The sequence below is a fragment of the Hyperoodon ampullatus genome (genome assembly GCF_949752795.1).
Source record: "Hyperoodon ampullatus genome assembly, chromosome: 3".
Lineage (NCBI taxonomy): Eukaryota > Metazoa > Chordata > Mammalia > Artiodactyla > Ziphiidae > Hyperoodon > Hyperoodon ampullatus.
Window position 1 is genome coordinate 66327723 of NC_136916.1, and position 18530 is coordinate 66346252.

Genomic DNA, 18530 nt, shown 5'->3' on the forward strand with positions numbered 1-18530 from the left:
GGTCAAACCTTTAACCTCTTACAGCTAAATGGCACCTCCTAAATAGTCTCCAAATTCCAGTCTCCCCCCACCTCCAACCCCTGCTTCTCACCGGCTGCCAGAGGGATTTCTCTAAAAGTCCAACTTCATCACCCCTTCTCCTGCTTGGAGCCTCCTCCCCACTGCCTTCAAAACAAGACCCCCACTCCTGAGCAAGACATGGAGGGTATTTCATGACCTGGCCTGGTCCCCAGGACATCTCTCACCATTTCCTGCTGTAGTCAATAACCAGGCATGCTGTGGTCGCTCACGCTGTCCCTTGTCTGCTCTGTGACTGCTGCCTGAAGGTCCTCTATCCCCACCGTGCACCTAGCAGCTCACACACCTGCAAGCAGCCTGCTTACCGTCTGAGGTCTCCTACTGACTGCAGCAGGAGACTTAAGCTCCATTTCCAGTTCTCTCATTATACACATCCCCTTGGCGGCTTCCCAGTAGACTGTAAACACCTGAGCTGGGCCTGCATCTTGATTATCAGGGCAGGATCCTCACGCCCAGTACCACCTACAGCACCTGGCAAGGAGTCACTCAAAACTGTGGGCTGAATGAATAAATAAACAAGAGCCTCCATTTATCAAGTCCTTCCTCCGTGCCAGGCTCTGTATTAGGAATTAGAAGGTTAATTTTACATGTCAACTTGGCTGGGCTGCAGGGTGCCCAGATATCTGGCCAGACCTCATTTGGGGTGTGTCTGGGAGGGTGTTTCGGATGAGATTAGCATTTGAACTGGAATAATGAGTAAAAGCTGATTGCCCTCCCCAACATGAACGGGCCTCATCCTATCCAATCCACCTGATAAAAACAAAAGGCAGAGGGAGGAAGGATTTGCTCTCTCTGCTTGACTGTCTTTGAATTGGGACATTGCAGATTCCGACGTGCACTGAGATGCACATCATCAGCTCTCCTGGGCCTCCAGCTTTTGCCCCCTACAGATCTGGGCATTTCTTGACCTCCATCACCATGTGAACCAAGAAGTTATAAATCTCTTTTAGTACATAAATATATACATCTAGGTTATATTTGTTGGTTTTGTTTCTCTGGAAAACCTAGACTAATAGAGGAACTTTATACACATTATTTCATTTCTCACAAAATCCCTCTAAGATGGATTTTTTGTTTGTTTGGGGTTTTTTTTGCGGTACGCGGGCCTCTCACTGTTGCGGCCTCTCCCGTTGCAGAGCACAGGCTCCGGACGCGCAGGCTCAGCGGCCATGGCTCACGGGCCCAGCCGCTCCGCGGCACGCGGGATCCTCCCGGACCAGGGCATGAACCCATGTCCCCTGCAACGGCAGGTGGACTCTCAACCACTGCGCCACCAGGGAAGCCCTAAGATGGATATTTTTAACTTCTTCTTACAGACGAGGAAGGCTGATGCTCAGAGAAGCAAAGTGACCTCCCCAGGACCAGACAGCTGGCAGAAGGCTGAACCAGGAGGCTCAGAGCCTGGGCCTGACCTTCCCTCTATGCCACTGGCCCACATGAATGAACTGCCTCCTGGGTGGGAGGACATGCCATGACAGCCAGAAACAGCCAGAAGTGGTGCCAGGCGAGGGCAGAAGGGAGAACTCTGGGCAGGAGAGGAGCAGGGAGTGGGGTCACACGGGCTCAAGGGTCACTGCTTTTAAACCCAAACTGAGTCACACTGAGATGGTGTGAGTCTACAGGGCTGTTGCTGTTTATAACAGCAGAAAATGGGGAGAAATCCTACAAGTCCAAGATGAGGGTTAAACTGGGGACATCGTACAATGGCTGCAGCCACTGTATGGCAGGGGATTGCCAAAATGTTAGGATTTGACAAAGCTGGGTGGTGTGAACACATGTGTGCATTAAATGATTCACTATGTTTTTGATGTGTTTCAACTATTTGCTAATTAAAAACAAAACAAAACACTAGGTAGAATCCCCCTAAGCATGTGGTTGTAAAAGTATGTACATGAAAAGACATTTACAAAATATTCATAGACAAAAAGTGGGTTCCAGAATATCAGGTCCACTATAACCCCGTTTTTCTTAAGGAAAAAGTGTGTACATACACACTTAGGCATTGAAAAAGGCTCACTGGACGTAAACCAAGTTAATAGTGGTTGTCTGTGGGTAATGAGAATATGGGCGATTTGTGTTTTCTCATTTTGTCTTGTCTGTATTTTCTTAATTTTCTACAATGGGCAGAATTATCTTTGTAAACATGAAGATTGTTGTTATACATCAGGGTGATGAGATGGAGTCTTGTGCTCACCCAGAGGAGTCACCAGGGACCCAAACTTTAGGTTGTCTGTGTGGTGGCCTCCCAGCTCCTTCTGAATGTCACCCTGACAGCCCGGCATGAGGTCTTGGTCTGTGTCTGAGGCCAAGGGTCACTGAGGATGTGCTTCTTCCCTAATAGGTTCCTCCTCCAGGAGGTAGAAGTATTAGCCCAGCTCTCCCCACTTGCAAGGATCAGTTGTTGCTGAGAATGTGGTGTTAAGTGGAATGTTTCTAGATTATTTCTAGAATCTCAGAGCTGGAGGGAGGACCTTAAAGGTTACGTTGCATGGCCCAACTGCCTTCCAGTGTTTTTTCATCCCTTGTCTGGTAGCCCAATGAGCTGGTCATCTAGCCTGAGCTTGCAGACTTCCACCAATGGTGAGCTTGACATTGTCTAAAGCAGTACATTCCAACTTGTTTAGAAAATTCATCTCTATATCCAACTTTCATGCTCCCTAAGATCATTGTCAAGGTCATGGAAAATGAAGAAATGAAAACAAGATTTTGAAAAAGAATTTCTCACATGTTTAATTTATTCACGCCTTCATTGGTGGGTGTCAGATGCCCAGCCCTACGCCAGGTGATGGGGGAGACAGAAGACTATACAGGCACACCTTGGAGATTTTGCAGGTTCAGTTCCAGACCAACTCAATAAAGCGAATATTGAGTATGGTAGCTCCTCAAAAAACTAAAAATAGAGTTGCCATATGATCAAGCAATCCCACTCCTGGGCATGTATCCAGACAAAACTATAATGCGAAAAGATACATGCACCCCTATGTTCATAGCAGCACTATTCACAACAGCCAAGACATGGAAGCAACCTAAATGTCCATCAACAGATGAATGGATGAAGAAGATGTGGTACATATACAGGGGAATATTACTCAGCCATAAAAAAGAATGAAATAATGCCATTTTCAGCAACATGGATGGACCTAGAGATTATCATACTAAGCGAAGTCAGAAAGAGAAAGACTAATACCATATGATATCACTTATACGTGGAATCTAAAATACAACACAAATGAACATATCTAGGAAACAGAAACAGATTCACAGACATAGAGAACAGACTTGTGGTTGCCAAGGGGGAGATGGGTGGGGGAGGGAAGGATTGGGAGTTTGGGATTAGCAGATGCAAACTATTATATACAGGATGGATAAACAACAAGGTCCTATTGTATAGCACAGGGAACTATATTCAATACCCTATGATGGGGGATTTCCCTGGTGGTGCAGTGGTTGAGAATCCACCTGCCAATGCAGGGGACATGGGTTCGAGCCCTGGTCTGGGAAGATCCCACATGCCGCGGAGCAACTAAGCCCATGCACCACAACTACTGAGCCTGCGCTCTAGAGCCCATGGGCCACAACTACTGAGCCTGCGTGCCTAGAGCCTGTGCTCCACAACAAGAGAAGCCACTGCAACGAGAAGCCCGTGCACCACAACGAAGAGTAGCCCCCGCTCGCCACAACTAGAGAAAGCCCATGCACAGCAACGAAGACCCAATGCAGCTAAAAATAAATAGACAAATAAATAAGTAAATTTATTTTTTAAAATCCTATGATAAACCATAATGGAAAAGAATATAAAAAGTATATATTTGTATAACTGAATCACTTTGCTGTATAGCAGAAATTAACACAACACTGTAAGTCAACTATACCTCAATAAATTTAAAAAAAATTTTTTAAAGCGAATATTGCAATAAAGCAAGTCACAGGAATTTTTGGATTTCCCAGTGCATATAAAAGTTATGTTTACACTACACTGTAGTCTATTAAGTGTGCAATAGCATTATGTCTAAAGAAATAATGTATATACCTTGGTTAAAACATACTTATTGCTAAAAAATGCTAACCATCTGAGTCTTGAGCAAGTTGTAATCTTTTCGCTGTGGAGGATTTTGCCTCGATGTTGATGGCTGCTGACTGATCAGGGTGGTGTTTGCTGAAGGTTGGGTGACTGTGGTGATTTCTTAAAATAAGATAACAAGAAGTTCGCTGCTTGGATTGACTCTTCCTTTCATGAATGATTTCTCTGCAGCAGGCAATGCTGTCTGATTGCATTTTACCATAGTAGAACTTCTTTCAAAATTGGAGTCAATCCTCTCAAACCCTGCTGCTGCTTCATCAACTAAGTTTAGGCAATATTCTAAATCCTTTGTTGTCGTTTCAGCAATCTTCACAGCACCTTCACCAGCAGTAGATTCCATCTCAAGAAACCACTTTCTTTGCCCACCCATAAGAAGCAACTCCTCACCTATTAAAGTTTCATCATGAGACTGCAGTAATTCAGTCACATCTTCAGGCTCCACTTCTAACTCTAGTTCTCTTGCCACTTCTACCACATCTACACTTATTTCTTCCACTGAAGTCTTGAACCCCTCAAAGTCATCCATAAGGGTTGGCATCAACCTCTTCCAAACTCCCATTAATGCTGCTATTTTGACTTCTTCCCATGAATCATGAATGTTCTTAATGACATCCAGAATAGTGAATCCTTTCCAGAAGGTTTTCAATTTACTTTGCCCAAATCCATCAGAGGAATCACTATCTGTAGCAGCTAGAGCCTTACAAAATGTATTTCTTAAAGAATAAGACCAAAAAGTCAAAATTACTCCTTGATCCATGGGTTGCAGAATAGATGTTAGCAGGCATGAAAACAACATGAATCTCCTTGTACATCTCCATCAGAGCTCCTGGGTGACCAGGCACATTGCCAGTGAGCAGTAATATTTGGAAAGAAAGTAGGTATCAACAGTGGGCTTAAAATATTCAGTAAACCATACTGTAAAGAGATGTGCTGGCATCCAGGCTTTGTTGTTCCATTTGACAGCACAGGCAGAGTAGACTTAGCATGATTCTTAAGGGCCCTAGGATTTCCAGAATGGCAAATGAGGATTGGCTTCAGCTTAAAGTCACCAGCTGCATTAGCCCCTAACAAGAGAGTCAGCCTGTCCTTTGAAGCTTTGAAGCCAGCACTGACTTTTCCTCTCTTGCTATGAAAGTTCTAGATGGCATCTTCTTCCAATAGAAGCCTGTTTCGTCTACATTGAAAGCCCTTTGTTTAGTGTAGCCACCTTCATTCATGATCTTAACTAGATCTTCTGTATAACTCGTTGCAGCTTCTACATCAGCACTTGCTGCTTCACCTGGTACTTTTATGTAATGGAGATGGCGACTTTCCATAAACCTCATGAACCAAACTCTGTTAGCTTCCAACTTTTCTTCTGCAGCTTCCTCGCCTCTCTCAGCCTTCACAGAATTAGGGCCTTGCTTTGGAGTAGGCTTTGACTTAAGGGAATGTTGTGGCTGGTTTGATCTTCTATCCAGAGCACTACAACTTTCTCCATAGCAGCAATAAAACTATTTCCCTTTCTCAGCCTTCGTGTGTTCACTGGAGTAGCACTTTTAATTTCCTTCAAGAAAGTTTCCTTTGCATTCGCAACTTGGCTAACTGTCTTGTGCAGGAGGACTAGTTTCTGGCCTGTATCTGCTTCTGACATGTCTTCCTCACTAAGCTTCACCATTTCTAGCTTTTGATTTAAAGTGAGAGATGTGTGACTCTTCTTTTCACTTGACACTTAGAGGCCATTAAGAGTTATTAACTGGCCTAATTTCAATACTGTGTCTCAGTGAATAGAGAGGCTGAGGGAAGGGAGAGAGACTGGGGAACAGCTGGTGGGTGGAGCAGTCAGAACACACAAAACATTAATGGATTAAGTTTGCCGTCTGACAAAGGATTAATCTCCAAAATTTACAAGCAGCTCATGCAGCTCAATATCAAGAAAACAAACAACCCAATTCAAAAATGGGCTGAAGACCTAAATAGACATTTCTCCAAAGAAGATATACAGATTGCCAAAAAACACATGAAAGAATGCTCAACATCACTAATCATTAGAGAAATGCAAGTCAAAACTACAGTGAGGTATCACCTCACACCAGTCAGAATGGCCATCATCAAAAAATCTACAAACAATAAATGCTGGTGAGGGTGTGGAGAAAAGGGAACCCTCTTGCACTGTTGGTGGGAATGTAAATTGATACAGCACTATGGAGAACAGTATGGAGGTTCCTTAAAAAACTAAAAATAGAGTTGCCATATGATCCAGCGATCCTACTCCTGGATATATATCTGGAGAAAAACATGGTCTGAAAGGATACAGCACCACAAAGTTCTTTGCAGCACTGTTTACAATAGCCAAGATATGGAAGCAACCTAAATTCCATCGACAGAGGAATGGATAAAGATGTGGTATATATATATACAATGGACTATTACTCAGCCATTAAAAAGGATGAAATAATGCCATTTTGCAGCAACATGGATGGACCTAGAAATTGTCATACTGAGTAAAGTAAGTGAGATAGAGAAAGAGAAATATCATATGATATCGCTTATATGATAAAAGTGAACTTATTTACAAAACAGAAGCAGACTCACAGACTTAGAGAATGGAATTTATGGTTATTGGGGGGGAGGGATAGTTAGGGAGTTTGGGATTGACATGTACACACTGCTATGTTTAAAATGGATAACCAACAAGGACCTACTGTATAGCACAGGGAACTCTGGTCAATATTATGTAACAACCTAAATGGGAAAAGAATTTGAAAAAGAATAGATACATGTATATGTATACCTGAATCACTTTGCTGTACACCTGAAACTAACATAACATTGTTAATCAACTATACTCCAACATAAAATAAAAAGTTAAAAATAAATTTAAAAAAAAAAGCAGCACAACCCTCTTGCTTTCCATCTGATGACTGAGGCTCACCAGGGCCCCCCTGGGAGGAGGGAGCAGGCAGGAGAGGGACCCCTCACAGATCCAGAATCTTGGGGTGGCTGCTGACGTGCACAGATGAGGGAGGCCCTGGCTCAGTTTAGTTTGGCAACGGCCCTCACTTGGCACACAGCACAGGTAACCCTGCAGACCAGACTCCCTCGAGACCCAGCGTAGCCCAGGACAACTTTAAGAGGCAGTGCCGGGGAGAACGAGGTGGCCCTGATGTTAAAGAAAACCTTGATCAACTGACAGGTGGATACACAAAATGTGGTCTATCCATACAATGGAATAGTATCGAGACATAAAAAGGAACAAGGCACTGATGCATGCTACAACGTGGATGAACTTGAAACCGTGCTGCGTGAAAGGGCCAGACACAAAAGGTCATACATCATACAATTCCGCTTATATGAAATATCCAGAAGAGTTAAGTTCATAGAAACAGAAAGCAGATTAGTGGTTGGCAGTGGCTGGGGAAAAGTGGGGATGGGGGAGTGGCCACTTAATGGGGACAGGGTCTCCTTTGGGGGTGATGAAAATGCTTTGGAACTAGGAAGAGGTGATGGTCACACAACACTGTGTGTGTGCTAAATGCCACTGAACCTTTAAAATGTTTTGTTATGTAAATTTCACCTCAATAGAATCCTAATAATAATAAACAGGAGGAGGACGAGGAAGAGGATGCAGCAGCTGCTGCCACTGCCTTGAGGCTCCTGTCTAGAAGGCCAGCGTGGGTTGGCTTTCTCCTCTCCCAGGAAGAGCAGGGCCTCTCTGCATCTCCACCCCAATTAGGGGATGGGTCCAACACCCCATGACCTGTACTAAGGCCCTGCTGCAGGGTAGCCCAGCCTGGCTGGGGCCCAAGGCCTCATGCTCAGGAAGAGAAGTTGCTGGCCTCCCTGGTGGCAAGTGGCTGCTGGGCCTGGTCTCAGCCAAGGGCAGGGGGGCACTTTGGAAACACCATTAGCACAATTCTCCATCTGGATTCCGAAGGCTCTGCCCGGTCTTCGTGCTGCAGGGCCCCATGGAAGTGGGATGACCCTGGCTGACCTAGCACAGCAGGACCCAGAAGCCTCCCAGGCACCCATTTTCACCTCGGGCCCCTGTAGGGCACCTACACGGCCTGACTGGGTGCGGGGCGCCTGCTCTCACCACTTTGAAAAGCACCTGCCTCACTGGTGAATAGCTCGGCCTATTTGCATAGATGTCCTCAAACTGAGGTCAGACCAGCCCTGCACTTCTCTTCTGTGGGCCTAGCTCTGTCCTCCGGGGCATCTTCCCTGGAGCAGCCCTCAGAGCTCTGAGATGGGCAAGGATGGGCTGGCCCACTGCTCACCCACCCCGAGGCCTGCATCTGTCCCGCCCGCTCCTCCTAGGCCTCAGTTTCCTAACTCACAAAGTGTCCCGCCCAATTCAGGGGCTGTCCTAAAGCTCAGTTGAGACAAGGGTTGGAATATCGCTCAGCACAAGGTGAAAGGCTGCCTGGCATCTGGAGTCCTTTGGGTTGGACTTTCTTGGAATTTGCCTGTGACACCACACCCATGCTAAGTCAGCTGGCTCGGACTGACCCCCACCCTTGGCCTGCAGCCATTTCCCAGAGGAAGAAGGGCCAGCTCCGAAGGGGTGGTATTCGCTTCTCCCTAGGTGAGGCGGCCTGCCAGTTGTGCTGGGTTTGTGGTCAGAGGTATTTCAGGGCTGGGCTTTTTCTTTCTCAGTTGCTGGCTCAGGCCCTTCCCCCAGATCCTTGGTCTGCTCCCCACCTGCCGGCACTAGGGCCATGGGGAGGATGCAGTGGTGACGGACCAGACGAAGAGTCCAGAGCCTTGGGCCGCTTTTGGTGGGAACTGGCTATGTGACCCTGGGCTGCCGTCCTTGTCCATGTGGTTTTAAAGGGACACTGCTGGCATTTTCAGCAGGCAAATACGCAGGGCCTGCTCTGCGGCTGAGGGATGTTTGGCTGCCCTGGCCCTTCACACTAGAAAGGGGGAGTCATTGTGCCCCAGTCATTGTGAGAAGCACAGACACCTTTGCACATTTCCAGCCCTCCGGGGAGCAGGGGGAAGGGGCCTCTATGGGACTGTTCTAACCTCTTCGGATGCTAGGTTCTCCTGGGAGCTCCGTGGAAACCCCGGCTTGCTAGCTGGGCTGCCTCCTCACGAGATCACTGGGTACCAGCCCTTCCGCTCACGCTGGGCTGGGTGTACTGGGGGAGGCAGGTCTCCCTAGTTACTTTCCTGTTACGCCTCTGTTACCTCTCTGTTACTCCTCTGTTACCTCTCTGTTACCCCTCTGCTACCCCTCCGTTACTCCTCTGTTACGCCTCTGTTACCCCTCTGTTACACCTGTTACCCCTGTTACCTCTCTGTTATTCCTCTGTTACCTCTCTGTTACCCCTCTGTTACTCCTCCATTACGCCTCTGTTACCCGTCTGTTACACCTGTTACCCCGGCTACCCCTCTGTTACTCCTCTGTTACTCCCACCTTACAGCTCCACCCCCACCCTCACCATCTCTAACAAGGTCCAAGGTCACAGTCATCCTCCGCCAGCCCCCAGCTCTCCCTGCTGAGCCTGTGGGAAGCCCAGCCTCTTCCGTGGCATGGGGTGGGGGAAGGGGGGCTCTGAGGCCACGATTCCTCTGCACTGGTGCTTGTCTGTTTCAGGTGGCTCGTCTCCAGCAGTGACAGGAAGGGAATGCCAAATTAACGCTGGGTAATAAATTCTGCAAAGCCAATAAAACCAAAGCACAGGGATAGATGGAAGAACCGCAGCAACTGATTAAACATTTTTGTTGGCAGTCACAGACACATGGCACATTTTCCAAGGTTTGCATCAAGGAGACATCTGGCCACAGCCCATGTGTGCATGGGAGGGAATCCCAGTGAGCGGAGACAAGGGGGGCCAGGAGGGCAGGACACTCCAAGGGGCAGCAGGCTGGGGAGCAGGCACTATTCAGGGGTCTGAGGCACCTCTAGGGCAATGACCTTGGTGAGCTGTTAGGGACGCTTCCCAGGAAGGGCAGTGTTGGAGTCCTCGCCTGCCAACCCCGTGGGCTGCGGGAGCCAAGGCCTGGGAAAGAATGCTCCATGCTTGGAATGCCTGCTGCCCAGCCCCACCACACCCCACACCCAGACTCAGGATTCTGGATTCAAGGTCTGAGGCCCAGGCCTCCCCTGAGTCTGAGAGAGAAAGTACGTGCCATTAGATGGGGTCAGAGCCGGCCCAGGAGGACCCTGGGGTGCTTAACTCCTTGGGCTCCCCGATCACAGTACAAAAAACTCTTTTCCTCCGTAACTCCACCCACATCATTGCTCTCCCGGAGCATCCTTCCTCCTTCAAGGCCCTGCTGGGCTCTGGGACTCAGAGCCCCTTCTGCCTCTGAGATGGCATCACCCTTGCTGGTGTAAGCTGCTTGCGTGTGTGTGTGTGTGCGTGCACGCGCACACGTGCAGGCATACACGCCACCCCAGCAGGCTCTGTATCGTATTCCTTTCTTTCCGCCCATGCTTGCTGACCATGCTGAAAGGCCCCACTGGGGCTCTGCATGGGCTAATTTGGACCTGTGGTCGTGGGGCTGAGGGCACACACAGGGAGTGGGCCAGTGGCCAGTTGACTTGGGCCTGTCTTCTGTTAGGAGGGACAGGATTTCCACACAAAACTCTCCAGTCCTTCAAAGACCCGCCGCTGAGCATAGGATGAAGCCCAGTCTTCTCGGCTTCCCCTGAAGACCCTGCCGGGAGCAGCCCCAAGTCAATGCCCCTGAAACACAGGCCAGGGGGTCACTGTGAGAGGCCGGGAGCTGCTCAGAGGATGCGTCACTCACCCCCATGTCAAGGTGGGGGAACTGTTCCCACACATTTCAGACCCACTCAGGGCTATCAGCTCCCACCAAAACCCAGGGCCCACGAGCTTCCAGGTGCTTTTTCCCTCTTACCTCACACACAGAGATACGGACTTGGGCTTCATCAGCTGGCTCTAGCAACGACGAAGGGCACCCATGCTCCCTCATCCCAGACACGTGCCCCTTTGTTCCCACAGAGGGGGCACAGCTCAGTCTAGCCAGACCCTGTACCCACTGAAGCACTGGGTCAAGTCCACTGCCCAGCCCTGTGACTCCACCCTCTCTGCCCCCTGGGCTTCGACCCCGAGGGGCAAGTCACCTATGTACCCAGGACCATGGCCACAGAGTCCTAATCAGTCTCCCCACCTCCAGGCCCCCTGGGCTTCAGCCCGGCCTCCGCCTACTCTTTACCAGTCACACGAACTATTTGCTCTCCTTCAACTATGTCTCACTCAGTCTCACCTTCACAGATGTCACCATCTACCCTCACCTGGACGACACCTGCTCACTGTCTGGGTCACCCACTGAGGCCCAGCACAGAACTCAGGTCCCTGCATTGTGTCTCCCTCTTTGCAGCCTCAAGGTCTGGCAGAGGGTCTGTCATTAGAAAGTGTTTAGAGAATAAAGTTTGGTCTCCCCGGGCCAGGAGTTGCCCTAAAGAGATGGTCACAGGGCCCAAGTCTCGACCTACCTCTGAGAAGAACACTGAGAGAATGACCAGACTGATCCAGTGTATCACGCCAGCAAACTGGAATGCACTGGAAACTGCAAGCACAATAACAGGGGCCAATTTTAGGAGCAAGGAATTAGGTGCATCAGTAAAGGGGGCCTCATAGCATGGAGGCAGGCCTCCAGGAGCCCGTAGCATGAGCATTTAGATCTGGATGCAGTCGGGCCAGAGAACACCAGGCAGCTTTAAGGGGTGTCTGTGATGGAGGTGGTGGAGGTTGGTGGGCCTGTGATGCTGTTCTTCCCTCCATCCAATGGGCTGCCTCTTAGAGTTCCAGCTCAGTCCCATCAGCCGCCATGGGCTTTGTGCCCAGAAAGAAGCCTTCCAGGGGAGCCTTCCAGAGGGATCAAGAAGACACCTCAGACCTGGATGGGCAGCTTCGGTCAGATCTAGATGAGCTTCCAGAAATCCCCACAATTCACCCCCAAAGCACCGTGCGCTGTGAGTGGGGCTTAAGGCCAGCTTACTCTGACTTCTCATTCTGAAAATTCTGAGTGGCTGAGACGGCAACGTCAGCCAGGGTCTTCTGGGGGAGAAGGCAGGAGCCGGGACTGGAAGAGGACACCAGGGGTGGGGCAGGGTGTCAGCCTCCCGAAAGTGGCAGAGTGAGCAGCTGGGGGCTGCCACGCCTCCGGACACCAGCATATGAGCGGGGAGAGCTATCAGCCACTGAAAGCTCCCACCCCACCTTCCACCAGGCAATCCTTGGCATTAAGGCAGTACCTCTGGCAGGCCCTTTCACAATACAGGGGCCGTGACCAGCCTCTGAGCTGTAGCAGAGCATAGTTTATCAGGGAGTAAGGCCAAAAGTAGGGTGCTGGGGCCCAGGACAAGGTCAGGTGGGCTCTGATGGAGAGTGGGTGGGAGGGGATGCCCCCTCAGAGGGCCAGCCTAAAAGAGATACTGGTAGAACATCCCTGGACAGTGGGGCAGGACCAAAACAAGGTGCAGGAATGCAGCTGGGAGCACACTTCCCTACTGGGCTCTGGTCAGCACGCATCTCAGATCCCCTGGGGGACAAGGAAAGATGACCAGAGCTATCAGTGGGGTGGGCTGGCCGAAAGAGAGGAACCCACAGCCTCCCCCAAAGCTCTGAGATCAGCAAGCCCTGGGGGTAGGTGGAAACAAGGTCCTGGAGCGTGTCCTGGGGGAAGGAGGCTTCAAAGACAGGTTCCAAGTGGGAGACTTTGGGGTTCCTGGCTTTGGACCAATACAAGCCTCAGAAGGCAAGTCCTGCCACACTGTGGATTCTTTCCGTCCTGGGTCATATGAATATGAGTGGGAACTGGGAGGCTGAGGCCTGTGTGACTCTGAAAAGACCTCCAGATGATTCTGGAAGCATAAAATCTCTCCCCATTATTTCTCAAATGAATTCCTGTGCCTTTTTTTATGGTTTGCTTTAGAAGAGCAATAAATCTCTGACTGTGCGTTTTATGGAATTTAAGATGCCTTTTATGAGCTGCTAGTGGATCTCCCACCAAAATCAATCTCCTGGATGCTTAGTTTTAAGCAAAATTCCAGTGTCGGCCGTGTTCTCAGTTCTACTCAATGCCTGAGCGGCCAGGAGCCCCAAGTATCACCCACAATAAGGAAAGAATGACTCTGTTATGGTCAGACCTCATAAAAAGCAGACATACCGATGAGTAGGAGGGAAGGTATACAACATGGTTTAATTGAAGACAGGTTGAGTGTAAAATCAGTGCTAGTCACTTTCTGCTGGAAGATACTTTGATTGGAACCAAGGGGCCACCAGCTGTACAAAAGCCAACGAGGCTTATCAGACAAAAGCAATTCTGCACTCTCCGCCATCCTCTCTCAGAGAGTAGGGAAGGTTAATAGGACTTGGAACCCTGAATAGGACGGACCCTGAATACAGACTCCAGTAAAGGGTCTGGGAGCATTTGAGAATACAAGTCTAAGATGACTGAATGGGTCTGGGGGTGGCCGGATCTACAGTCCTGGATTTTGCCAATGGCAGGAAAGGAAATCTCTCAGGGGCCAACAATTTCATTTCTTTTTTTAATTTGCACTCGAATGAGCCGTCTTCTGACTAGTGGACCTCTGGGGAACCAGGAGCTCTACCAGAAACCACTCACTCAGCCAAAGCCAAGCGTCAAGACCCTTGGCCCCCTGCTCGTGCACCAAACAGGGGTCTACAGGGTGGGAGGCAGAAAGAGGGCCCTCCGCTCTGACAGACATGCTGCCAAGGGACACCTAGAAGGACAGAAGAGGTGGCAGACAAGCTATGTGCTGCCATGCGCATCAGGCTCCCAAGAACATGAAACTAGGACGAACACCAAGAGGACCAGGTTGGGAAAGAAAACTGGCCTGATGGCTTGAAGTCCCAGCTCTAATACCTCTCACCTAGGAAAAGTCTAACTTATCCCAAGCTTAATTCCCAAATCCATAAAAAGGGATAATACCAGTCTTGCCTGTCTCACAGGGTTGCTACTAGGGTCAAATACATGGAGAAGTGCTTTCAAAATGATCACGTTATAGATAAATAACACTGCCAACTTACAGATGGATAAAAATACAAGGAATCATAGCATCATTGTGGCTGCTGTCATTATTAGTTACTACAAGGTGAGACGCCTCCACACATGGGAACTCTCTTTAAGCTACAGCAAATTCCAACCTGGAAAATTCCAAATGGGAACAATAAAAAAAAGGTGCACACAGGGGTCCCCAACATTTTGGATCTCATCAGTTTCTGATCATGGAATGCTGGGGAAGGGGAGTGAAGAGGCCACATTGGGTGGAGGGGGGCAAAGCGATGCTGGGGGTGGCAGGGAGACAAGCTGCCAGATGCTTTCCTCCCAATGGTCATCCCCATGGGCCATGGGGCCAGGGGTGGGCAGTGCCGTCAGGCTGGGGGCAGATCACACTGCTAGTTGGGGACCCCTGATGGATGCACATGGAATATTGACATCATATGTATTTACATATGTATCTCTCTTGCTACTCACACTGGAGAAGCTTTATATCTATTAGAAGTTCCAGAGTCAGGAGAATCACCACCAATATTACACAGGCTACCAGGAAACTGTTGACACTTGCACTGAGCAAAAATACCTGCCACACGGCTGCTCTCTTCCCACAGCACGGCTTCAGCCAGGTAGACCTGCGGGGACAAAAGTGGGGAAGAAGGCACTGAGAGGGGGTGAGGTCCCCACCACAGCCCTGCTCTCAACACCTCCCGGCTCTGCTTCCTGATGAAACACAGCTTTCTTCAAGGGGCCACTGGGTAGAATGACAGAAGACCAGAAACATCTCATTAAGAGATGGAGCTCGGTATACAGGCTGACCCGGGCAGCTCACAGCATCTCCCCATGCTTCAGTCTCCTCATCTTTAAAATGGGTACAAAACCACATCTCATAGCCTTCTTGTAAAGATGGAAGACCACAACGGTTAGTGGAGAGCCTGGTTATGTGGTAAGTGCTGCATGAATTATTATTATTATTATTACACTTATTATATTATACTTCCGCATAGGTCTCAGAACCTAGCACAGGCTCTGCATTTAGGATACCCTCAGCCCACCTCTAATAAATGCTCAATGAATTCATAAGTGAATTTTCTGTTTTTTCAGCTATACAAGGAAAGATCTGAACTGATCCCTGTTTCTCAAAGTAGATTGTAAGGAATGCTAGTTCCACAGAATGTTAATGATCATTACTCAATAAAAAGTTTCTAAGGTTGGATAAGTTTTAGAAAATTTGGGTCAAAGTTAAGTGGATAGGGCTTCCCTGGTGGCTCAGTGGTTAAGAATCTGCCTGCCAATGTAAGGCACACAGGTTCGAGCCCTGGGCCGGGAAGATCCCACATGCCGCGGAGCAACTAAGCCCATGCGCCACAACTACTGAGTCTGCGCTCTAGAGCCCGCGAGCCACAACTACTGAGCCCGTGAGCCACAACTACTGAAGTCCATGCGCCTAGAGCCCATGCTCCACAACAAAAGAAGCCACCACAATGAGAAACCCATGCACCACAATGAAGAGTAGCCCCCACTCGCCACAACTAGAGAAAGCCCGTGCACCGCAACGAAGACCCAGTGCAGGCAAAAATAAATAAATAAAATTAAAAAAAATTTTTAATTATTTTAAAAAAAGTTAAGTGGATATTTTTCTCTGCAGGACATTTTAGTGCCATTAATATGCTATCATGCATCACTGTGCTCCAAAAGGGATTACAGTATCAGTTTTTCCCAAACTCACTGGCCCATGCACCCTTTTGTCATGTAGCACCTGGAGGGACAAGTGTTCTATGGACCGTCTTTTGGGAAACCTTTGATTAGATGATCGTGAATGTTCATACAAGACATGAGGCCACCGATGATGAAATCTTTCCTGAGTAGGTTTGGAAGTGGAGAGAAGGCACAGAATCTCAGAGCTGGTGGGCCCCTTAGGACATTTGATCTGCTCGCTTCAGGAACACAAGATCCTGGTGAAAAGGGGGTGCCTCTAAGGGGGCATGAGGATGGTGAAGTCAAACCTCACTGCCTTGGTGGGTTATTTACAAGCTGGACCCGCCTGCCTGCCCTGATGAGGAAGAATTAGGTGCCCTAGAACACCAGAGACAGCACTGGCCGGGGAGTCCTCACTTCTGGCTTGGCCTTCAGCCTCCCGGGACCATGTCAAAGGCACTCTGGACTTCAGCCTCCCCATCTGTAAAACTCCTTAGCCTCCAGGGTTATTGAAAGTTAAATGAGAAAACGTATCTGACCTGTAAAGCACCATGTAGCGGATGGTGATGGTGATGATGATGATGATGATAAATTATCTGATGGCCCAAAGATTCAGCCGTCACCCACTGTCCTTCCTGTCCAGAGGGAGCAATTGGCTGGAGCCTGCTGCAAAGCAGCCGGTACCCATCCCTGAAGATCCCAAGGGTGTCTCTGGAAAGGGGAGCTCTGCCTTGAGGTGCTCCCTTCTCCCCAAAGGAATAATGTAGGTGCTTCAGGGAGATTTCTTCCCCACAGTCCATCAAGGGAAAGCTTGAAGGAGGCCCCAGCTGTTGGAAAGTGGGACAAAGCTCATGGCTCTTCAAGGAAATTTGGCTTTCAGGTGATGGGGGAAGAGGAGGAAGGCATTTTTGGACAAGCAGAGGATGACTGATGGGACACCCTCGCCCATGGCCAAGAGCGTGATGCGAGAAGTGAGGAGAGCTGCCAGGCAGAAGAGAGGGTTCTCACTGAGGACAAGCAGAAGACAGGGGGGCAAAGGTGAGTGGAGGCCAGACCGAAGGCCATCGATGAAGGCCTGCTTCACCCGCTGCAGATGGGTTTCAAAGTCCCCCGCGGAACCACTTCTCTCCACCTTCCTGCAGGTTCACGAGGGCCACCCATAAGCAACAGGCTACAGGGTAAACCCCAAACTGATACCATGTGGAGCTCAGTAGGGTTGCCAGAGAAAATACGGGATGAGCAGTTATATCTCAGGTAAACAATCAATCAACGATTTTCTAGTGTAAGTATGTCCCAAACGTTGTATAGGATATACTTACACTAAAAAAATTTATTCATTGTTTATCTGAAACTCAAATTTAAATGGGTGTCCTCTATTCTTATTTGCTAAACTGACAGCCCTAAATTCAGAGCAGAGGAGTCTTGACAGCCCTGGTGAGGGCGGCTGGGATTTGGTCAGAGGAATGCATGGGATCCCTGGGATGCAGGTGAGAAGACAGTGTCAGGAAAGGAAAGGCCATGTGAAGGACACCGGTGGGAGGGCTGAGCGTGTCTGTCCAGGAGGCCAGGAAAGAAGGACCAGAGTGGTCAGGGACAGCCGCACCCTACCTGGTCGAGGCACAGAGAATCCTGGAGGCTCCACCCACAGGTGCTATCAGCTGTGTATGCTTTTGCCTATGAAAGACCCTTTGAACTGTAAGGTACATTTGGCCATCATTACTTGGCTGACCTCCTCTCCTCCTGATACATCCCGGGAGTGTCACCCCTCCTTTTCCCATAGTATGACATTCCCGCCCCCTTCCGCTGGCCCTATTTTAATCTTTCGCACCTCTCACCCCAGTTCTCGCCCCACCTCCAGCTGCCTCGGCACTCCCTCTGGAAGTTTCCTGCGGCCTCCTACCCTCCTGCCCTCCTCCCCGGTTCCCAAAGGAGACCCAGCTCCAACTCCACATCCTCTCTAAAACCCAGTCCAATCGTCTGTGGTCCCTACACTGATGCCATTTCACTGTCACCTGAAATCTGAGGCAAGCCCCCTCCGCAGTGATAAATGAAAAGGGAAGCTGCCAAAGCCGTCGGCCTGGGCTGGTGCCATGCTGAGCATCCAGAGGAAGACTTGCCTGCACATCCAGCGTGAGAAGCGGGGCACCTGATCTCATCTGTGCCTTGTGCACCCCAGAAGCGTGGGGTGCATCCCTCAGAGACCGGGCCTTCTACCCTGAGAGGAAGGTCCCACGGGGAGAAAGGGATGAAACAAACCATTTGTTTCTTCAAGTGGCAGGCTTTCCCTCTAAAAAGGAGACCCCACACTTGACCTGCCTCTCCATGGGAATGAAAAGTCATTTTATATTGCGGCTTCAAATGTTAAGATGTTGCTTTTGGGACTTCCCTGGCGGTCCAGTGGCTAAGACTTCATGCTCCCAATATAGGGGGCACGGGTTTGATCCCTGGTTGGGGAACTAAGATCCCGCGTGCTGCAAGGCGCAGCCAAACAAAAAGAAGAAAAGATGCTGCTTTTTATTTTCTTGTTTGATCAGAAAAACTTCCTAAGCAGACCCAAGTTTGGTTATTGGGAAGTGGTCGGTGCAAAGTGGGGACCTGTAGTCCAAAGCTGGCAATGCGAGCCTAACCCTGACACCACGGCACTCCTCGGCCTCGGGAAGCAGCCAGGGAGGGGCCAGGAAGGTGGCAGGAC

The 18530-nt window shown here is 49.3% G+C and overlaps 1 protein-coding gene across 1 annotated transcript in view; it reads right to left on the reverse strand.

Annotated features, from left to right (window-relative positions):
- TMEM266 (transmembrane protein 266) overlaps positions 1-18530 on the reverse strand; it is a gene marked incomplete at both ends in the record, with an annotated part of 84812 nt that overhangs the window by 51201 nt on the left and 15081 nt on the right. The window contains 2 exons of the mRNA XM_079700585.1: positions 11613-11686; positions 14621-14775. Coding sequence (XP_079556711.1) covers positions 11613-11686; positions 14621-14775 — 229 coding nt within the window. The remainder of the gene's footprint in view (positions 1-11612; positions 11687-14620; positions 14776-18530) is intronic.